Below are 23,761 nucleotides of genomic sequence, written 5' to 3'. Positions count from 1 at the left end.
ATAGACGGACTGAGATCCTGTAGATGGACTGGGATCCTGTAGACGGACTTGGATCCTGTAGACGGGCTGGGATCATGTAGACATGCTGGGATCCTGTAGACGGGCTGGGATCCTGTAGATGGGCTGGGATCCTGATGGATGTCCCATCTTCCTCCATTGTCTTTGAAGCATTTGGAGGCTCTGCCTGGGCCTCAGCCACACTGATGATTACAGCCTCATCGTTAGACAATTACTGACATCTGCTCTGTTCCACTGCTCTGTCTCATGTCCATTAGCCTGCCTTAGAGGGAATAGAGTAGAGACCCCTTCTGGTTCAGTGACAAACGTAATTGGGGATGTGGTCCCTTGTTCCTATGTACCCCTCCTCTCTCCACCGACTCCCCCTTTTTCAACACTCTCAACCAATGTACCCATAATGAATTCTGTCCCACTTTCCCTCCAAACGTACACAAGTTAAATTCATCAACCAATTTGAAGCTTTCACTTACCAACACACAAATAAAATGCTTCACAAATAAAAACAAGATGATTTATTTAGTACCGAAACACCTTTCGCGATGTATACAGTAAGAAAATGAAATGTAATACACATCATTACTCATGTTAGTGTTACATTCAACTGTTGAATGCTCCAATGGTGTTTCACATCTCCATGTCTACGCATGCACTTTCAATTCATAATCACATTCTATAGTCTTGGGCATGACAACATGCTTACATTATATGATACAGTTTATGAGTCTTCATGTCAAGTTCCGTAGGCCAGATGCATGCATCCACTCATGGCTTGGCTTGTTACATCAACTTATATTACAGGTAAACTTACTGGGAAGTGCTTTAGTTTCATACAATAACAAAAGCAACTAAGCAGCTAGTGGTCTGTTTATCTTCATCGAAAAGGAACGAAAGTTAACTAAAGTTATTAAAATGTGTGTTGGTTGTATCAGGATATCCCTTTATTGGATCCTCCAATGGTATTCATATCCTTTTAGTTATACACCTAAATAATCTTCCTTTTCTCCTCCATGCACTACGCAATCTCCTTTCTCTTCATGCTAGGAGGGTAAAGTTATAGGACTGTGGTAGTACTGTGTGGTAGTAGTGTGTAAGTGGTAATACTTTATGGCTATGTGTGGTGGTGGTGTTGGTAGTACTGTGGTAGAACTGTGTGGCTATGTGTGGTGGTGTTGGTAGTACTGTGGTAGAACTGTGTGGCTATGTGTGGTGGTGTTGGTAGTACTGTAGTAGAACTGTATGGCTATGTGTGGTGGTGTTGGTAGTACTGTAGTAGAACTGTATGGCTATGTGTGGTGGTGTTGGTAGTACTGTGGTAGAACTGTATGGCTATGTGTGGTGGTGTTGGTAGTACTGTGGTAGAACTGTATGGCTATGTGTGGTGGTGTTGGTAGTACTGTAGTAGAACTGTATGGCTATGTGTGGTGGTGTTGGTAGTACTGTAGTAGAACTGTATGGCTATGTGTGGTGGTGTTGGTAGTACTGTAGTAGAACTGTGTGGCTATGTGTGGGGGTGTTGGTAGTACTGTAGTAGAACTGTATGGCTATGTGTGGTGGTGTTGGTAGTACTGTAGTAGAACTGTGTGGCTATGTGTGGTGGTGTTGGTAGTAGTGTAGTAGAACTGTGTGGCTATGTGTGGTGGTGTTGGTAGTACTGTAGTAGAACTGTATGGCTATGTGTGGTGGTGTTGGTAGTACTGTAGTAGAACTGTATGGCTATGTGTGGTGGTGTTGGTAGTACTGTGGTAGAACAGTATGGCTATGTGAGGTGGTGTTGGTGTGTGTCCTGTACTCAGAACCAGAACTCGGAGACGAAGATGTGGACGCTGACGATGTTCCGATGAGACACCACCCCAGAGGTGACGTAGTTCATAGCCAGCTTCAATACCATGTTCAGCGGGCCAATCAGAGGCTTCACTTGTCGGACCACACCTAAGGGAGACAGAGGGATAGTCAGAGAGAGAAGGGTACCAAAGGTATTGAAGGAGGATATAAATGGCTCACCATCAAATTAGAATAATCAAACTATTTTATTTAGCTAGCAGTCGTCTTTACAGGGGGTAGGAAACCTTTTACAAGGGGTAGGAAACATTTTACAGGGGGTAGGAAACCTTTTACAGGGGGTAGGAAACCTTTTACAAAGGGTAGGAAACATTTTACAGGGGGTAGGAAACCTTTTACAAAGGGTAGGAAACATTTTACAGGGGTAGGAAACATTTTACAAGGGGGTAGGAAACCTTTTACAGGGGTAGGAAACATTTTACAGGGGGTAGTAAACATTTTACAGGGAGTAGGAAACCTTTTACAGGGGTAGGAAACATTTTACGGGGGGTAGGAAACTTTTTACAAGGGGGTAGGAAACCTTTTACAAGGGGTAGGAAACATTTTACAGGGGGTAGGAAACTTTTTACAAGGGGGTAGGAAACTTTTTACAAGGGGGTAGGAAACCTTTTACAGGGGGTAGGAAACCTTTTACAAGGGGGTAGGAAACCTTTTACAAGGGGGTAGGAAACCTTTTACAATGGGGTAGGAAACCTTTTACAGGGGGTAGGAAAAACCTTTTACAAGGGGGTAGGAAACCTTTTACAGGGGGTAGGAAACCTTTTACAGGGGTAGGAAACCTTTTACATGGAGTAGGAAACCTTTTACAGGGGGTAGGAAACATTTTACAGGGGGTAGGAAACCTTTTACATGGAGTAGGAAACCTTTTACAGGGGGTAGGAAACATTTCTCGTATACCATGATTTCTACAACCACAGGTGACATTCAGGTCCAACATCTGTGACATGGGATGTTTGAAAAAATCTGTTGGGGTAGTTTGACAAATATTTTGTTTGATTTCCATCCCTTCATGTGCAGCCTTTGATGTTATTAATCATAAATTAATTGTTACTGAAGAAACTCACTTGCTATTGCTTTACATCACCTGCCATCACATGGTTGGAGAGTTATTTATCCAATAGAACCCAGAAAACGTTCTTCAATGGAAGCTTCACTAACATCAGATATGTACAGTGCGGTGTCCTTCAGGGCAGGTGCCTTAGGCCATTACTCTTCTCTGTTTTCACACATGATTTGCCACTGGTCTAACATAAAAGCTAGAATGACTATGTATGAGGATGATTCCACACTTTACATTTCAACACCCAAAGCCAGTGAGCTCAGTGAAATAAGGAGTTACAGTCAGTATCAGAATGGGAGATTAAAAATAAACTGGTCATAAATACATCTAAAACTAAAAGCATTGTATTTGGTTCAAAACATTCTCTAAGACCTAAACCTCAACTGGAGTTGTACATAAAGGGCGTGACCATTGAGCAATTTGAGGAAGCTATACTCCTAGGCATAACATTGCATGGTCAATTATCATGGTCAAATCATATTGACAAAGTTGTTGTGAAGATGGGGAGAGGTATGTCTGTTATAAAAATATGCTCTGTGTTTTTGACACAAAATTAACTGTACTAGTTGTTCAGGCTCTGGTCTTCCATCTTGATTATTGTCCGGTAATATGGTCAAGTGCAGCAAAGAAAGACCTAGCAAATCTGCAGCTGGTTCAATACAGAGCAGCACGCCTTGCCCTTAACTGCACATACAGAACAACATCATCAACATGTATGCCAGTCTTCCCTGGTTTAGTGTTGAAGAGAGATGAACTGCTTCTCTTCTAGTTTTTATGATAAGTATTACTGTGACAAAAATTCCAGATTGTCTGCATAATTAAATAACATTCAGCTCAGACACCCATACATACCCCACAAGACAGTCCTCAAGTCCAAAACGAATTCATGGCAAAGCACAGTATTATACAGAGTCATGATGGCATGGAACTCCCTTACATCTCTAATTACTCAAGTAAAACAGCAAAATTACCTTTAAAAAAAGAGTTAACAACATTTCATGGACTGGCAAGGACTGTGAGGGGATGCACAGAGACACTCTAACACACACATTATTTGTTAAGTTGTTTGTATATCAGTGTTTTTTGTTACTTGACATGTGTTTATTGTGGACTCCAGAAAGAATAGCTGCTTCTTCTGCAAAAGCTAATCGGGATCCAAATAAACCAACAAACCTCATATGATGAGAGGAATGTCAAACCTCTTCATGTGAATCTGGCTTTTAATTCTCTCCTTCATCCTTCTCTCTCTCCCTCCATCCATCCACCCGTCCCCACCTTCCTCCTTCCACCCTTCCCTGGAGGACAAGAGAGAGAGCGAGAGACTCTCCTGTCACTGTAACAACGTGGGGAAAACACCACGACCGCTGCTGACTGAGACCCAAGAATGACCGAATGCACATGGAATTTGTTGGAGGCTCTTTTTAAGTGAACATGCGATTACAGGGTGAAAGAACGACACTGTTTATCCAGGCTGTCAGCGGGCCCTTTTCTCTGTGGAGGGCTGGTGACATTTCAGCTCAGTCTTGTTTGAACAGCCATCGTCCAGCGTGCAGCCAGGCAGCACAATCACTGCACTGTCCTTTCACTGTTTTCACTGTTGTCTTTCTCTCTCCTGTTCTCTTTTTTCTGTTTCTCACACACAGGGAGACAGCTATTAAAGGAAGTAGGTATTGGTCTCAAAGTACTAAAATATATTGAATGCTATAAAGTCCATCAAAACTACAGCACAATGAATCATCTTAAATGAAATCAACAAGATGTCACGGCATCATTCAATGTGATCCATGGAATACCTTTGTACCACAGTTGTCATAAACCAGTGAGAGACATTTTGTAATGTTCACCACAGGGAAAACTATGATGATCAAGTGTGAGCTGGTTTCTGCAAAATGTCCTCTGGGATGGACACTGACATGGTGTGATGCTAGAGTCAAGATCCTCTCTCCCATTATTTTTCTTATCCTCTCTTCCCTTCTCCCTGTCTCCTCTTCCCTTCTCTTCCTGAGGGGGCCTGCCTGATGTTTGTGGCACCATCTTTGTGGCCCGCGAGGGTAAATTAGTCCCATGTGTTGGATGATGGGGAGCGGAGCAGTCTCAGTCACGCAATACAGCCATGGAGGCAGGCAGGCATTCTTTCAGGGATCCATCTTTAGGATTCAGTTAGAGGAGCTCAACCAGAGTCAGTCTCACTGAGCCTCCCCTCTCATCCCTTCTTCCCTCACCCGTCTCCCAGTCAGTCTGGATCCCTGCGGCCACACAGAAGATTCCAGAAGATTCCAAGAGATAAACGTCTGAAGAGTGTGGAATAGGACCCTTTTTACTAGGTTTGCCCCCTTGTTTTGGTGTTTTGGGACTCTGTTGCATAGTGACACAGGGCTGAGGGGCTGAGGGGAGGGGGACGAGGTTTTTATTGTTTCCTAACCGTCAGCACCATCAGAGAGGAGAAACCTCTACATGAACTCATTGACAGTAATGTTCAGAAAAATAAAGGACATGGAAAAACAGATTGGGGCTTTGCGTATGAAAATAATATTATCATCACTAGCGAATGAAGGTGCCATGCTGATCGGTAATATGGCGCCATATATTCACTCAATACAGAGAGATCATTCAGACATAAAGTTGACTGAGTTTGGGAGTTGTGGTCCACTGGATGTGAGTAGTTGACATACAACAAGATATACTACCAATGCAATACATGCACTGCGTGAGATGCCTGTGAAGGAACAGAGTTCATAAAGTTCAATTTCGTTCATGTAACTTCGAAGTCAATCAGTTCACAGAAGACCCAATGAAGATGAGCGAGGCGAACAAAATGAAACATATCATTATAAATACAGTATGGAGCACCACAATACGGCCTGGATTTCCCAATAGCCCTGTTTTATTGGGAATGGAGCGATGGTTTCAGATCATAAATGTGACCCGAATCCAATCGAGGCTCTAGATGTTTTCCATTACAGGGGTCAGCTGGGGCCAAGTTCGCCACTGCCGCAAACAAAGTCTCACGAGGACAACGTTTCAATTCAAATCAGAGGGACAAACAAGCAAAAATGTTACATAATTTTTTAATTTCCATTAAATAAAGATATACAGTTGAAGTCGGAAGTTTACATACACCTTAGCCAAATACAGTTAAACTCAGTTTTCCACAATTCCTGACATTTAATCCTCGTTAAAATCGCTGTCTTAGGTCAGTTAGGATTACTACTTTATTTCAAGAATGTGAAATGTCAGAATAATAGCAGAGAGAATGATTTATTTCAGCTTTTGTTTCCTTCATCACATTCCCAGTGGGTCAGAAGTTTACATACACTCAATTACTATTTGGTAGCATTGCCTTTAAATTATTTAACTTGGGTCAAACGTAGCCCTCCACAAGCTTCCCACAAGCTTCCCACAATAAGTTGGGGGAATTTTGGCCCATTCCTCCTGACAGAGCTGGTGTAACTGAGTCAGGTTTGTAGGCCTCCTTGCTCGCACACGCTTTTTCAGTTCTGCCCACAATTTTCTATAGGATTGAGGTCAGGGCTTTGTGATGGCCACCCCAATACCTTGACTTTGTTGTCCTTAAGCCATTTTGCCACAACTTGGGGTCATTGTCCATTTGGAAAACCCATTTGCGACCAAGCTTTAATTTCCTGACTGATGTCTTGAGATGTTGCTTCAATATATCCACATAATTTTCCGTCCTCATGATACCATCTATTTTGTGAAGAGCAGCAGTCCCTCCTGCAGCAAAGCACCCCCACAACATGATGCTGCCACCCCCGTGCTTCATGGTTGGGATGGTGTTCTTCGGCTTGCAAGCCACCCACTTTTTCCTTCAAACATAACGATGGTCATTATGGCCAAACAGTTCTATTTTTGTTTCATCAGACCGGAGGACATTTCTCCAAAAAGTACGATCTTTGTCCCAATGTGAAGTTGCAAACCGTAGTCTGGCTTTTTATGGCTGTTTTGGAGCAGTGGCTTCTTCCTTGCTGAGCGGCCTTTCAGGTTATGTCGATATAGGACTCGATTAACTGTGGATATAGATACTTTTGTACGTGTTTCCTCCAGCATCTTCACAAGGTCCTTTGTTGTTGTTCTGGGATTCATTTGCACTTTTCGCACCAAAGTACATGAATCTCTAGGAGACAGAACGTGTCTCCTTCCTGAGCGGTATGACGGCTGCGTGGTCCCATGGTGTTTATACTTGCGTACTATTGTTTGTACAGATGAATGTGGTACCTTCAGGCATTTGGAAATTGCTAACCAGGATGAACCAGACTTGTGGAGGTCTACCATTTTTTTCTGAGATTTTGGCTGATTTCTTTTGATTTTCCCATGATGTCAAGCAAAGAGGCATGATGTCAAGCAAAGAGTTTGAAGGTAGGCCTTGAAATACATCCACAGGTACACCTTCAATTGACTCAAATTATGTCAATTAGCCTAACAGAAGCTTCTAAAGCCATGACATCATTTTCTGGAATTTTCCAAGCTGTTCAAAGTCACAGTCAACTTAGCCTTTGTAAACGTCTGAGCCACTGGAATTGTGATACAGTGAATGATGAAAGTGAAATAATCTGTCTGTAAACAATTGTTGTAAAAATTACTTGTCATGCACAAAGTAGATGTCCTAACCGACTTGCCAAAACTATAGTTTTTTAACAAGACATTTGTGGAGTGATTGAAAAACTAGTTTTAATGACACCAACCTAAGTGTATGTAAACCTCCGACTTCAACTGTACAGTGGCAAGAAAAATAATGTGAACCCTTCGGAATTACCTGGATTTCTGCATAAAATGGTCATCAAATTTGATATTTTCTTCATCGGGGTGGCAGGTAGACTAGTGGTTAGAGCGTTGGGCCAGTAACCGAAAGGTTGCTAGATCGAATCCCCTAGCTGACAAGGTAAAAATCTGCAGGTTCTTACCAGGAACAAGGCAGTTAGCCCACTGTTCCTAGGCCGTCATTGTAAATAAGAATTTGTTCTTAAAAACTTCGGGATCGGTGTTCCTTCCACGGGACGGTTGAGCTAACGTAGTCTAATGCGATTAGCATGAGGTTATAATTAACAAGAACATTTCCCAGGACATAGACATATCTGATATTGGCAGAAAGCTTAAATTCTTGTTAATCTAACTGCACTGTCCAATTTACAGTAGCTATTACAGTGAAACAATACCATGCTATTGTTTGAGGAGAGTGCACAATTTGTAACATAAAAAGTTATTAATAAACAAATGAGGCATATTTGGGCAGTCTTGATACAAAATTTTGAACAGAAATGCAATTGGATCAGTCTAAAATTCTGCACAAACGCTGCTGCCATCTAGTGGCCAAAATGTATATTGCACGATGCCACAACTGTGCCGTCCGACGCCACTGCTACTGGTCTGTGCGATGCCGCCGCAACTTTGGCAGCAGCATATAGCCCGTCCAATGACGACGCAACTTCGGCAGCTGCATCGGGTCCTGATCGACCCGCACTGCGTTCCTGTGATCGTCCTCGAGGCCGGTGCCGTTGCGCTGCAGCGCGTCGTGGGGGTACTGTCACGGGGGTACTGTTAATGCAAATAGTCTGCGTAGCCATTTGAGAAGCTGTTAAGTAGTCTTATGGCTTGGAGGTAGAAGCTGTTTAGAAACCTCTTGGACCTAGACTTGACGCTCGGGTACCGCTTTCCCTGCGGAAGCAGAGAGAACAGTCTATGACTAGGGTGGCTGGAGTCTTTGACCATTTTTAGGGCCTTCCTCTGACACTGCCTGGTATAGAGGTTCTGAATGCCAGGAAGCTTGGCCCCGGTGATGTACTAGGCAGTACGCATTACCCTCTGTAGTGCCTTGCGGTCAGAGGCCGAGCAGTTGCCATACCAGGCAGTGATGCAACCCGTCAGGATGCTCTCGATGGTGCAGCTTTAAAACCTTTTGAGGATCTGAGGACCCATGCCAAATCTTTTCAGTCTCCTTTGGGGGAATAGGTTTTGTCGTGCCCTCTTCACGACTGTCTTGGTGTGCTTGGACCATGTTAGTTTGTTGGTGATGTGGACGCCAAGGAACTTGAAGCTCTCAACCTGTTCCACTACAGCCCAATCGATGAGAATGGGTGTGTGCTCGGTCCTCCTTTTCCTGTAGTCTACAATCATCCCCTTTGTCTTGATCACGTTGAGGGAGAGGTTGTTGTCCTTGCACCACACAGTCAGGTCTCTGACCTCATCCCTCATCGTTGTCGGTGATCAGGCCTACCCCTGTTGTGTCATCGGCAAACTTAATGATGGTGTTGGAGTCGTCCCCGGCTATGCAGTCATGAGTGAACAGGGAGTACAGGAGGGGACTTAGCACGCTTCCCTGAGGGGTCTCCGTGTTGAGGATCAGCGTGGCAGATGGGGTGTTACCTACCCTTACCACCTGGGGGCGGCCCGTCAGGAAGTCCAGGATCCAGTTGCAGAGGGAGGTGTTTAGTCCCAGGGTTCTTAGCTTAGTGATGAGCTTTGAGGGCACTATGGTGTTGAACGCTGAGCTGTAGTCAATGAATAGCATTCCAATATAAGCGTTCCTTTTGTCCAGGTGGGAAAGGCAGTGTGGAGTGCAATAGAGATTGTATAATCTGTGGATCTGTTGGTGTGGTATGCAAATTGGAATGGGTCTATGGTTTCTGGGATAATGGTGTTGTGAGCCATGACCAGCCTTTCAAAGCATTTCATGGCTACAGACGTGAGTGCTATGGGTCGGTAGACATTTAGGCAGGTTACCTTAGTGTTCTTGGGCACAGGGACTATGGTGGTCTGCTTGAAACATGTTGGTATTGCAGACTCAGACAGGGAGAGGTTGAAAATGTCAGTGAAGACACTTGCCAGTTGGTCAGCGCATGCTCGGAGCACACGTCCTGGTAATCCGTCTGGTCCAGCGGCCTTGTGAATGTTGACCTGTTTAAAGGGCTTACTCACATCGGCTACGGAGAGCGTGATCACACAGACGTCTGGAACAGCTGATGCTCTCATGCATGTTTCAGTGTTACTTGCCTCGAAGCGAGCATAGCAGTTATTTAGCTTGTCTGGTAAGCTCGTGTCACTGGGCAGCTCTCGGCTGTGCTTCCCTTTGTAGTCTGTAATAGTTTGCAAGCCCTGCCACATCCGACGAGCATCGGAGCCAGTGTAGTACAATTGGATATTAGTCCTGTAATGACGCTTTGCCTGTTTGATGGTTCGTCGGAGGGCATAGCGGGATTGCTTATAAGCTTCCGGGTTAGAGTCCAGCTCCTTGAAAGCGGCAGCTTAACCCGTGCCTCAGTGGGAATGTGGCCTGTAATCCATGGCTTCTGGTTGGGGTATGTACGTACAGTCACTGTGGGGACGACGTCCTCGATGCACTTTTTCATAAAGTCAGTGACTGGTGTACTCCTCAATGCCATCGGAAGAATCCCGGAACATATTCCAGTCTGTGCTAGCAAAACAGTCATGTAGTTTAGCATCTGCTTCATCTGACCACTTTTTTACAGACCGAGTCACTGGTACTTCCTGCTTTAATTTTTGCTTGTAAGCAGGAATCAGGAGGATATAGTTATGGTCATATTTGCCAAATGGATGGTGAGGGAGAGCTTTGTACGCGTCCCTCTGGTTGCACATTTAACGTGCTGATAGAAATTAGGTAAAACTGATTTAAGTTTCCCTGCTTTAAAGTCCCCGACCGCTAGGAGCGCCACCTCTAGTGGCTCATTGGGTACAGTTGTAGTGCCAGCCTCAGTCTGTGGTGGTATGTAGACAGCTACAAAAAAATACAGATGAAAACTCTCTAGATAGATAGTGTGGTCGACAGCATATCATGAGATACTCTACTTCAGGCAGCAAAACCTTGAGGCTTTCTTAGATATCGTGCACCAGCTATTGTTTACAAATATGCACAGGCCCCCGCCCCGTGTCTTACCAGAGGCTGCTGTTCTGTCCTGCTGATAGAGTGTATAACCCGCCAGCTGTATGTTCTTAATGTCGTCGTTCATCCACGACTCTGTAAAACATATTACAGTTGTTGATGTCCCGTTGGTAGGATATACGTGCTTTCAGTTCCTCCCATTTATTTTCCAGCGATTGAATATTAGCTAGCAGGACGGAAGGCAAGGGCAGATTAGCCACTCGTTGCCTGATCCTCACAAGACATCCTGATCTCTTTCCACTAAACCTTTTCCAGCGAATCACTGGGATCTGGGCCTGGTCGGGTGTCTGTATTATATCCATCCCACCCGACTTATCGCAGTTCTGATGTCCAGAAGCTCTTTTCGGTCATAAGAGACGGTAGCAGCAACATTATGTACAAAACAAGTTACGAACAACACGAAAAAACAGACAAAATAGCATGTTTGGTTAAGAGCGGATAAGACGGCAGCCCTCCCCGCCGGCGCCATCATGTGACATCGGAAGAACAGTTGAGGCTAGAAACACAATGTATGGGATCGTTCAGCAGACGCACACGATGAACGCAAGCCTACACGTGACCATGTGAAATTAACCCTTCACAGTGAAAACTTCACAGAGAACAAGGCCTTCTTCCATAGAAAGTTTTACCTACAACCCTTACATAACCATGAACCCTCCAAAGACTGCGATTGTGCTAGCCAACTGTCCTTCCGAACAACCCATTGTGACCTTATAGGGATGCCCTCTGTTTAGGTTCAGCTTCCTGTGGCTATGGGAAGTAGCTTAATTCATTCTCAACATGGTCCTTCATTTTCTCCCTGCAGTTACACAAAAACACTTGATTCAACCCTCTGTGGAACAGTAAATTCAGGGCATTGTTAAAGAATGTACATTGTGGGCCTTGCATTGTATTTCCGCTTCCTATGAATAAAGGAAGGGACTTAAATGGAGGTGAAAGGGGCATTTCTGAAGGGTTAAAAAGGTTGCATATTGCTAAGTATTACATATTTGTTACTAGAGGATGGTCATGACCCGACATATGAAATGTGAATTCAATTGTCCCAAAAGCATTTTCGACCTCCATTGGACACAATGATCTTGAAAATGTAGAAACTAAGAGCCTTATAAAGAGGATATCGTTCACAATATTTTAGATTGACTTGATGAAACTGTTTACCTGCCTGCCTGTCTCATCTTTTCACATTGAATGCAATGCATTAACAAAAACGTCAACTCTGTGACACTCATCTTTTCCCATTGATTGCAATGCACTGACAAAAACGTCAACTCTGTGGGACTCATCTCTTCCCATTGATTGCAATGCACTGACAAAAACGTCAACTCTGTGGGACTCATCTCTTCCCATTGAATGCAATATATTGACAAAAACATCATACTGTATATTGTGATGTTTTAATTTTTGCAAAAACGTGACAAGATGGTGTTTCGAAGCTGATGCTGGGCTGCTCAGTCCTTTCTCAGGTACTGTGCTCAGTTCTACTGTCAGCAGCTTACTTGTAGTCATTGATCAGTGAGGTGCAGCAGCTCTCTGAGCTGATGATTTTCGTTGTTCCTCTCAATCATCCCATGTTTTAATTGCGCAATCAGAGCAGTTCAGATTTGACACCTGAAGAGGAGCCTCATAAGGGCTCTGTCCATCAGCATGTTTCACATCCACAGCACACAAAGTAATGTATCCTCCATGAAGGCAAGGCATCTATAGTGACAACTGGAGCTCAACATACTAGCTATGAACCTGATGTGAAACCAAACCACCACAGCCACATAATCATTGCAAACATTTCACTCAGTCACGAGCTGTGGTGAGGTGAAAGCCTGACCACAAAGCTAACAGGTTTCACTTTGATGCAATCATTTCGTCATTACTTGAGGTGCAAGCCTGTACAAGTTCAAAAAATGAAAAAAACAGATCGCTCACTGATATCATCTCTCCTCTACTTTGTGTATGTAGTTCATTCCAGGATCTGATGGTAGGCTTACAGTACGTCTGAAAGCACTCTGCTCCGCTATCCCTGGGAGTCGGGATCGCGTCGTTCCGTTGCTCAGGTAGTGTATCTGCCGCAGGGTGCAGAGGTGACCCCACCATGTTCCAACCTCTATCAAACACACAGCCGCACAAACCCCCTGTTCCCCAGAACATTCCACCACACCATAAAATAGCCCGTAATTAGACAAGAACCTTAAATGCATGGTAGAAGCGCGAGACGACACTGCCACAAAACAAAGTGAAGCAAATGCCAGGAGGCATTTGTCATCCTCTATGCCTACGAGAGCTACAATATTGAAGGGTTACATGTAAACAGTACCATTTCGGGGTTTTCTGGTTTCTACAACTCGGCGAGGAAGTGTATGACAAAATCCTAAATGAACGGGTTTAACACCAGAAAACAAGTGAAAAGTATGCGTCGGCCTCGCCACAGTATTGTATAATCACACGCTGGCCGTGGTGCGATGCATGATCAGTGCTGTAAAACCATTGGAAATGGGCCAGGCAGAGCACGGATTTTCCCAGGGCCAGGCCCAGTCCGCTCTGAGGGAAGCCTAGGATTAGCATACAGGCTCCTTGGGGACCGGACCATAGGGCACGGGCCTGACTGGCCTTTCTTGTGTGTTTGGTGTAGCTCCTGATCACAAACAACTGGCCGATGGTTGGGCAGTCCAGCCAGGCTGTCTAAACAGTCCCTTGACCACTCCAAAGGGGACGTGAGCGCTGCACACCCCCGGTCTGAAAAGCCAGCTTGTGTGGTTTGGTATTTCAAGGTCAATTAGCGATGACTGAGTCATAGTTACAGATCTCTCCCAAATGAACCGTGGGACCGTGCTGGACACATGTAGTCCTTCTCCACTGTTGTGACATCATTGAAAAAGTTGCTAGCTGGAAGGAAAATTTCTTGGACTTTCTATTTTCAGTGGTTGTTTGATGAATGAGTAACATTGATGATATAGTAGCATATGGGAAAATTTCAAGGTAACAGAATGATGCTGAGACAGATGCAAAGTTCGGTAACAGAATGACAGAACAAACAGCACAAACTGTCATTCTGTTACCAAACTTTACCAAACCAATCTGCACTGTTCTTCAAGTAAATGTGTTTTTGTACATTATTATTGTTATTATTATTCACTCCGTTTCCGTGGAATTGTGTCACGTTCGTCGTAATGTGGAAGAGAGGAGGACCAAGGCGCAGCGTGATATAAATACATTCTTCTTATTTATTTACCTTAACGAAGAACACTAAACACACTATCAAAATAACAAACGAACGTAACGCTATATAAACAATAAGTGCAGACACAGGCAACTTACACATAGACAATAACCCACGAAATCCCTAAAGAATATGGCTGCCTAAATATGGTTCCCATTCAGAGACAATGATAAACAGCTGCCTCTAATTGAGAACCAATCTAGGCAACCATAGACATACAAACACCTAGACTAGAAAACACCCCATAAACATACAAAACCCCTAGACAAGTCAAAACACATAAATCCCCCATGTCACACCCTGACCTAACCAAAATAATAAAGAAAACAAAGATAACTAAGGCCAGGGCGTGACAAATTGCCCATGTAGCATTATCTTCATCGTGACCTTCACATCGTAATAAAAGTGACCTTATACAGTAACCTAACCACCGGACAGAGTAGACGATAGCACTCAATCTACATCTCAAAACACGGCATTAAAACATCCAATGTCAAAGATGGTGCTGGATTTGGTAGACTTGGAAACAGATTCCTCAACACGCGTATATCCTAGTGAACGTTTTTTGGATCCATTTTTGATAAACAGATACGTTATGCCAGTATCTCCTGATACCTTTTATCTGTATTGGTCAAAAAGACGTACAGTGTAGATAAAGTGATAATAAATTAGTCAAATATAAATATTCAAAATAAAACTGAAATATGTAGCAGCGTGGCTGTGGAGATACTAGGGAGGGATGATGAACAAGTCAATACAAATCAAGTGGAAAGTAAAGGGGAGGAAGAAAAGTACATAGCTAGCTATGTCTGGCAAATTATTTGAATACACTTACAGCAAGAATCCATGGTGTGTCAATGTGTGTGTACAGTAAGTGTGTGTGTGGGGGGGTGTAGGCACACAGTGCACGTGCAGGTGTTTTCAGAGGAGTGCAAATATACATGCAGTATATTCGGAAAGTATTCAGACCCCTTGACTTTTTCCACATTTTGTTACGTTACAGCCTTATTCTAAAATGTATTAAATACGTTTTCTTCCTCATCAATCTACACACAATCTACACACGAAAACAAGTTTTTAGAAATGTTTACAAACTTATTAAAAATAAAAAACAGAAATACCTTATTTACATAAGTATTCAGACCCTTTTCTATGAGACATCCTGTTTGCATTGATCATCCTTGAGATGTTTCTACAACTTGATTGAAGTCCACCTCTGGTAAATTCAATTGATTGGACATGATTTGTAAAGGCACACACCTATCTATATAAGGTCCCACAGTTGACAGTGCATGTCAGAGCAAAATCCAAGCTATGAGGTCGAACGAATTGTCCGTAGAGCTCCGAGACAGGATTGTGTCGAGGCACAGATCTGGGGAAGGGTACCAAAAAATGTCTGCAGCATTGAAGGTCCCCAAGAACACAGTGGCCTCCATCATTCTTAAATGGAAGAAGTTTGGAACCACCAAGACTCGTCCTAGAGCTGGACGCCCGGCCAAACCTGAGCAATCAGGGGAGAAGGACCTTGCTCAGGGAGTTGACCAAGAACTTGATGGTCACTCTGACAGAGCTCCAGAGTTCCTCTGTAAAGATGGGAAAACCTTCCAGAAGGACAATCATCTCTGCAGCACTCCACCAATCAGGCCTTTATGGTAGTGGCCAGGCGGAAGCCTCTCCTCAGTAAAAGGCACATGACAGCCCACTTGGAGTTTGCCACAAGTCACCTAAAGGACTCTCAGACCTTGAGAAAGAAGATTCTCTGGTCTGATAAAACCAAGATTGAACTCTTTGGCCTGAATGCCAAGCATCACATCTGGAGGAAACCTGGCATCATCACTATGGTGAAGCATGGTGGTGGCAGCATCATGCTGTGGGGATGTATTTCAGCGGCAGGGACTGGGAGACTTGTCAGGATCGAGAGAAAGATGAAAGGAGCGAAGTACAGAGAGATCCTTGATGAAAACCTGCTCCAGAGCGCTCTGGACCTCAGACTGGGGCGAAGGTTCACTTTCCAACAGGACAACGACCCTAAGCACACAGTCAAGACAACACAGGAGTGGCTTCGGGACAAGTCTCTGAATGTCCTTGAGTGGCCCAGCCAGAGCCCAGACTTGAACCCGATCTCTGGAGAGACCGGAAAATAGCTGTGCAGCCATGCTCCCCATCCAACCTGACAGAGCTTGAGAGGATCTGCAGAGAATAATGGGAGGAACTCCCCAAATACAGGTGAGCTAAGCTTGCAGCATCATACCTAAGAAGACTCGAGGCTGTAATCGCTGCCAAAGGTGCTTCAACAAAGTACTGAGTAAAGGGTCTGAATATGTAAATGTGATATTTTTTATAAATGTGCAAAAATGTCTAAAAATACGTTATGGGGTATTGTAGTTAGATTAATGAGGGGGAAAAAACAATTTAATCCATTTTAGAATAAGGCTGTAACGTAACATAATGTAGAAAAAAGTCAAGGGGTCTGAATACTTTCCGAATGCACTGTACATTCTGTGTGTGCATGTGATGTAACACTATCAAACATCAGTGTAGACCACCCCGGGAAGAGAAGGCCTTGTGTGTTTTGCTATGCTGTGGCGTTGTCGGGTGGAGAAGACACTGTTTTGATTAGCTGTACTAATCCCCTCAGTGACAGGCAGGCAGGGATTCCTCATGGGCTTGGCCCGCTCTGGTGGGTCTGCTGATTCCATGTCATAATTCATGATCATCCCCTGACAGACAAACAACCTCTCTTACTCTCTCTTTCTTTCTCTCTCTGTCTCCCTCTCTCTCTCTCTGCCGCGAGGAGGCTTTCTCTGCTTATCACACTATATAACCTGCAGAGTTCTGTCCTTAGCTCCCTTCATTCTAATACACTCAACCACAAGCTAGAGTTCGTCTGAAATGTCACCCTATTCCCTATATAAAGCATTACTTGTCTTTCGACCAGGTAACTAATAGGGTGCCATTTAGGAAGCACACCTAGACTAGAGCGTCAAGCCCCACTGTGTCCTTAACACCTGCTCTGACACACCAGGCCCAAATTCCACCAGCTGCTGTGAACGGCTCCATTGACCGCCCCCAGCACATAAAGTAACTGACCAGACACAGACAGTGAGCTCACTCCTTCATTCATGGAGCTAACGGACACAGTGAGCCTGTCACCTCTGTGCCAATGACATCGTAAATAGGCCTTTCATATTGTCTGTGTATAACTCAGAACCGCAGAGGCATATTTCTACCTGCGTTCTAGAATGGTTGGAATCTTGTGTGGCGTCTCAGTCTTCAGTCCAGTAAGTGGCCCATTGACGGAAGGTTTGATTTACTAACGGAACATACCAGATTCACCAAAGGATGAGGTTTAGGAACTTGCCTGTGATGGTTTGCTCACTTCCCCACTCTCACGGTGGCCAGAGGAAAAAGTGTTGCCCTTCTGTGAAGAAGATGCTACTTCTTCTAGCATCCATCCTTATCCTTATTCTTCTCCCACATATTTCACACGATGCTACATTAGCCTCAGCCCAAGTCCCACCCACAGCCCCATTCAAACCATAGCTACCTCTGCCTGCTAACAGGAGCATGACGTGAGCTCAGTCCATCCACACTATGCGTTCACTGGGAGTGTTGTTAAGACAATATTAATCCCACTGTGAAAGCGTGGCTGGGCAGACGAAGTCAAACAGGGGGAACCACCAACACCATGGAAGACAAATGGAGAGACCACCACCAATCTGTAGCACGCCACACACACACACACCACCACCACCACCACCGCATGCTGCATCACAGGAAAGCCCCTGATTCCGGACCACCTGCTCCTCGTGCTGTAGACCACAGAACTGTTGTTTTTAAAGGGAGTAGCTCTGCAGTTCTGGCTGGCTGCCAGAATTAATCATCCTATTATCATCATGTCCCTTCAAACAGACGTCATCATCAAACAGTCTGCCCTAATCAGAAGTGCATGGATGACAGTGCAAGAGAGTCTGAGTAATGCATACCTTTTCCCTCACTGTTTGTCTTTCCGAATATGCATCATCTGATGTGCCAGAGATGTTGTCTTAGTGATGACATACCACCAAGCTGGATCTACTTCAGCTCTACCTGGAGGGCTGTAAGACATCTGCTGTGTGGTCCTGGCTGTACGTGGTGCTAGGCTAGTCACTGGGCTCCAGGACATTGGATTCTGTGAGTGTATGATTGGTTGTGATCATGTTTTCCCCAAGCGTTGAGGGGCTGTTGTGTTTGCACAGATGCGGCTGGCTGTCAAGGCTGTCACCCAGACGTGACAGAGCTGGGAAAACCTCTCGCGTGACACTGATAGATGACTAGGGAAGAGTGGTGCGGCTCTCTCGCAGTGTGTGGCTCGTTGTATAGCCAGTGTGTGTGTGTGTATGGGTGAGACTGTGTGTCAGTGTGTGTGTGTGTATGGGTGAGACTGTGCGTCAGTGTGTGTGTGTGTATGGGTGAGACTGTGCATCAGTGTGTGTGTGTGTGTATGGGTGAGACTGTGTGTCAGTGTGTGTGTAACGGCTGTCAATGTCGTTCTCCTCCTCAGACGAGGAGGAGCATGGATCGGACCAAGATGCGGAGTAGGAGGTATTCATGATTTTAATGGCAAACCAACAAACACTACAAATTAACAAAACAACAAACGTGACTAACCTGCAACAGTCCTGTGTGGCCCAAACGCTAACACAGGAAACAAACACCCACAAAACACCAGTGAAACCCTGGCTGCCTTAGTATGACTCTCAATCAGAGACAAACGATACACACCTGTCTCTAATTGAGAATCATACCAGGCCGAACACAAAACCCAACATAGAAATAGAAAACATAGACTGCCCACCCAACACTCACGCCCTGACCAATAAAGACATACAAAACAAGAGAAAACAGGTCAGGACGTGAGTGTTGGGTGGGCAGTCTATGTTTTCTATTTCTATGTTGGGTTTTGTGTTCGGCCTGGTATGATTCTCAATTAGAGACAGGTGTGTATCGTTTGTCTCTGATTGAGAGTCATACTAAGGCAGCCAGGGTTTCACTGGTGTTTTGTGGGTGTTTGTTTCCTGTGTTAGCGTTTGGGCCACACAGGACTGTTGCAGGTTAGTCACGTTTGTTGTTTTGTTTATTTGTAGTGTTTGTTGGTTTGCCATTAAAATCATGAATACCTCCTACTCCGCATCTTGGTCCGATCCATGCTCCTCCTCGTCTGAGGAGGAGAACGACATTGACAGCCGTTACAGAACCACCCACCAAATTACCAGAACCAAGCAGCGGGGAAAAGGGCAGCGACAGCAACCGCAGAGATCCCAGGATTCATGGACATGGGAGGAGATCTTGAACGGAGAAGGACCCTGGGCACAGGCTGGGGAGTATCGCCGCCCCAAAGCTGAGCTGGAGGAAGCGAAAGCTGAGCGGCGGCGATATGAGGAGGCAGCACGGCAGCGGGACAGGTACGAGAAGCAACCCCAGAATTATTTTTTTGGGGGGGGGGCTAGAGAGGAGTGTGGCTAAGCCAGGTAGCAGACCTGAGCGCACTCCTCGTGCCTATTATAAGCAACGCGTCACTGGTCAGGCACCGTGTTATGCGGTTAAGCGCAGGGTGTCGCCAGTGCGTGCCCATAGCCCGGTGCGCTATAGAGCAGCCCCCCGAAAGTGTCATGTGAGTGTGGGCATCCAGCCGGGGCGTATTGTTGCGCGTCTGGTCTCCGGTACGCAGTTTCGGTCCAGGGTATCCTGCGCCGGCTCTGCGTGCTGTGTCTCCGGAGCGCTGGGAGGGTGCAGTGCGTCCTATGCCTACGCTCCGCTCGTACCGGGCAAATGTGGTAGTGGAGCCTAAGAGAGAAGTGCGCGTAGTAGGCACTAGATCTCCAGTGCTCATCCACAGCCCGGTTCAACCTGTGCCTGCACTCTGGAGGGTACGGGCTGGTGTAGTATTCCAGCCTGGGGGAGTGGTGCCAAGGCTGCGCACCAGAGCTCCAGTACTCCCCCACAGCCCGGTCCTTCAGGTGCCTCTTAACATCAAGCCTCCTGTAGGTCTCTCCAGCCTGGTGGGTCCTGTGGCAGCCCCACGCACCAGGCTGTCTCTCCGTCTCCTCCCTACAGGTGTGCCCGTCTGCCCTACGCCGTCTGAACTGCCCGTCTGCTCTACGCCGTCTGAACTGCCCGTCTGCCCAGCGGCGCCTGAACTGCCCGTCTGCCCAGCGGCGCCTGAACTGCCCGTCTGCCCAGCGGCGCCTGAACTGCCCGTCTGCCCAGCGGCGCCTGAACTGCCCGTCTGCCTTATGGCGTCTGAACTGTCCGTCTGCCCAACGGCGCCTGAACTGCCCGTCTGTCATGAGCCTGCAAAGCTGCCCGTCTGTCATGAGCCTGCAAAGCTGCCCGTCTGCCATGAGCCTGCAAAGCCGCCCGTCTGCCAAGAGCCTACAGAGCCGTCCGCCAGACAGGAGCCGCTAGAGCCTTCCGCCAGACCGGATCAGCCAGAGCCTTCCGCCAGACCGGATCAGCCAGAGCCTTCCGCCAGACCGGATCAGCCAGAGCCTTCCGCCAGACCGGATCAGCCAGAGCCTTCCGCCAGACCGGATCAGCCAGAGCCTTCCGCCAGACCGGATCAGCCAGAGCCTTCCGCCAGACCGGATCAGCCAGAGCCTTCCGCCAGACCGGATCAGCCTTCAGAGCCGTCCAGCCAGGACCAGCCAGAGCCGTCCAGTCAGGACCAGCCAGAGCCGTCCAGTCAGGACCTGCCAGAGCCGTCCAGTCAGGACCTGCCAGAGCCGTCCAGTCAGGACCTGCCAGAGCCGTCCAGTCAGGACCTGCCAGAGCCGTCCAGTCAGGACCTGCCAGAGCCGTCCAGCCAGGACCTGCCAGAGTCCCTCAGCCAGGACCTGCCAGAGTCCCTCAGCCAGGACCTGCCAGAGTCCCTCAGCCAGGACCTGCCAGAGTCCCTCAGCCAGGACCTGCCAGAGTCCCTCAGCCAGGACCTGCCAGAGTCCCTCAGCCAGGACCTGCCGTCCCTTATCCCGGTGCTGCCCCTTATCCCGGTGCTGCCCCTTATCCCGGTGCTGCCCCTTATCCCGGTGCTGCCCCTTCATTTAGGTGGGTTTAGTTGGAGGGTGGTCATTGGGAGGGGGATACAGAAGCGGGGAGTGACTATGGTGGTGTGGGGACAGCGTCCGGAGCCTGAGCCACCACCGTGGTCAGATGCCCACCCAGACCCTCCCCTAGACTTTGTGCTGGTGCGCCCGGCGTTCGCACCTTAAGGGGGGGGTTATGTCACGTTCCTGACCTGTTTTCTCTTGTTTTGTATGTGTTTATTGGTCAGGGCGTGAGTTTTGGGTGGGCAGTCTATGTTTTCTGTTTCTATGTTGGTTTTGGGTTGCCTGGTATGGCTCTCAATCAGAGGCAGGTGTTTGACGTTTCCTCTGATTGAGAGTCATATTAAGGTAGGTTGTTCTCACTGTTTGTTTGTGGGTGGTTGTCTCCTGTGTCTGTATGTATGTTCGTGCCACACGGGACTGTAGCGTTTGTTTGTAGTCGTGTACCTGTTCGTGCGTTCTTCACGTTATATGTAAGTCCATGTTCAGGTCTGTCTACGTCGTGTTTGTTATTTTGTAGTTTATCAAGTGTATTTCGTTTCGTCTTCGTCTTGTTTAATAAATATCAGTTATGTCATCGTACCTCGCTGCACATTGGTCTTCAGATCCCTCTCTCCTCTCCTCGTCTGAGGAGGAGGAAGATTTAGAGTATCGTTACAGTGTGTGTGTGTATGGGTGAGACTGTGCGTCAGTGTGTGTGTGTGTATGGGTGAGACTGTGCGTCAGTGTGTGTGTGTGTATGGGTGAGACTGTGTGTCAGTGTGTGTATGGGTGAGACTGTGCGTCAGTGTGTGTATGGGTGAGACTGTGCATCAGTGTGTGTGTGTATGGGTGAGACTGTGTGTCAGTGTGTGTATGGGTGAGACTGTGTGTCAGTGTGTATGGGTGAGACTGTGCGTCAGTGTGTGTGTGTGTATGGGTGAGACTGTGTGTCAGTGTGTGTGTGTATGGGTGAGATTGTGTGTCAGTGTGTGTGTGTGTATGGGTGAGACTGTGCGTCAGCGTGTGTGTGTGTATGGGTGAGACTGTGCATCAGTGTGTGTGTATGGGTGAGACTGTGTGTCAGTGTGTGTGTGTGTATGGGTGAGACTGTGCATCAGTGTGTGTGTGTGTATGGGTGAGACTGTGTGTCAGTGTGTGTGTGTGTGTGTGTGTATGGGTGGGACTGTGCGTCAGTGTGTGTGTGTGTGTGTATGGGTGGGACTGTGTGTCAGTGTGTGTGTGTGTATGGGTGAGACTGTGCGTCAGTGTGTGTGTGTGTATGGGTGAGACTGTGCGTCAGTGCGTCAGTGTGTGTGTGTGTGTATGGGTGAGACTGTGCGTCAGTGTGTGTGTGTGTATGGGTGAGACTGTGCGTCAGTGTGTGTGTGTGTATGGGTGAGACTGTGCGTCAGTGTGTGTGTGTGTATGGGTGAGACTGTGTGTCAGTGTGTGTGTGTGTATGGGTGAGACTGTGCGTCAGTGTGTGTGTGTGTATGGGTGAGACTGTGCATCAGTGTGTGTGTGTGTGTATGGGTGAGACTGTGTGTCAGTGTGTGTGTGTGTATGGGTGAGACTGTGCGTCAGTGTGTGTGTGTGTATGGGTGAGACTGTGTGTCAGTGTGTGTGTGTGTGTGTGTATGGGTGAGATTGTGTGTCAGTGTGTGTGTGTGTGTATGGGTGAGACTGTGTGTCAGTGTGTGTATGGGTGAGACTGTGCATCAGTGTGTGTGTATGGGTGAGACTGTGTGTCAGTGTGTGTGTGTGTATGGGTGAGACTGTGTGTCAGTGTGTGTGTGTGTATGGGTGAGACTGTGCATCAGTGTGTGTGTGTGTATGGGTGAGACTGTGCGTCAGTGTGTGTGTGTGTATGGGTGAGACTGTGTGTCGGTGTGTGTGTGTGTATGGGTGAGACTGTGTCAGTGTGTGTGTGTGTGTGTATGGGTGGGACTGTGCGTCAGTGTGTGTGTGTGTGTGTATGGGTGGGACTGTGTGTCAGTGTGTGTGTGTGTATGGGTGAGACTGTGCGTCAGTGTGTGTGTGTGTATGGGTGAGACTGTGCGTCAGTGTGTGTGTGTGTATGGGTGAGACTGTGCGTCAGTGTGTGTGTGTGTATGGGTGAGACTGTGCGTCAGTGTGTGTGTGTGTATGGGTGAGACTGTGTGTCAGTGTGTGTGTGTGTATGGGTGAGACTGTGTGTCAGTGTGTGTGTGTGTGTGTATGGGTGGGACTGTGCGTCAGTGTGTGTGTGTGTATGGGTGAGACTGTGTGTCAGTGTGTGTGTGTGTATGGGTGAGACTGTGCGTCAGTGTGTGTGTGTGTATGGGTGAGACTGTGCGTCAGTGTATGGGTGAGACTGTGCGTCAGTGTGTGTGTGTGTATGGGTGAGACTGTGCGTCAGTGTGTGTGTGTGTATGGGTGAGACTGTGTGTCAGTGTGTGTGTGTGTATGGGTGAGACTGTGCGTCAGTGTGTGTGTGTGTATGGGTGAGACTGTGCATCAGTGTGTGTGTGTGTGTGTATGGGTGAGACTGTGCGTCAGTGTGTGTGTGTGTATGGGTGAGACTGTGCGTCAGTGTGTGTGTGTGTATGGGTGAGACTGTGTGTCAGTGTGTGTGTGTGTATGGGTGAGACTGTGCGTCAGTGTGTGTGTGTGTA

General features: G+C 46.7%; 1 protein-coding gene across 1 annotated transcript in view; it reads right to left on the bottom strand.

The window, feature by feature from the left end:
* Nucleotides 1-515: 515 nt before the first annotated feature.
* The window catches only part of LOC139578271 (fibulin-1-like), a 47,241-nt gene continuing 23,995 nt past the window's right edge, over nt 516-23,761 (bottom strand). Inside the window, exon 17 of the mRNA XM_071405666.1 lies at nt 516-1,947. Within this exon, the coding sequence (XP_071261767.1) occupies nt 1,808-1,947 (140 nt within the window). The 3' untranslated portion in view covers nt 516-1,807. The remainder of the gene's footprint in view (nt 1,948-23,761) is intronic.

This window comes from Salvelinus alpinus, chromosome 6 (genome assembly GCF_045679555.1).
Source record: "Salvelinus alpinus chromosome 6, SLU_Salpinus.1, whole genome shotgun sequence".
NCBI classification, from domain to species: Eukaryota; Metazoa; Chordata; class Actinopteri; order Salmoniformes; family Salmonidae; genus Salvelinus; species Salvelinus alpinus.
The sequence above is the reverse complement of the archived record's forward strand: the minus strand, read 5'-3'. Positions and strand labels throughout refer to the sequence as shown.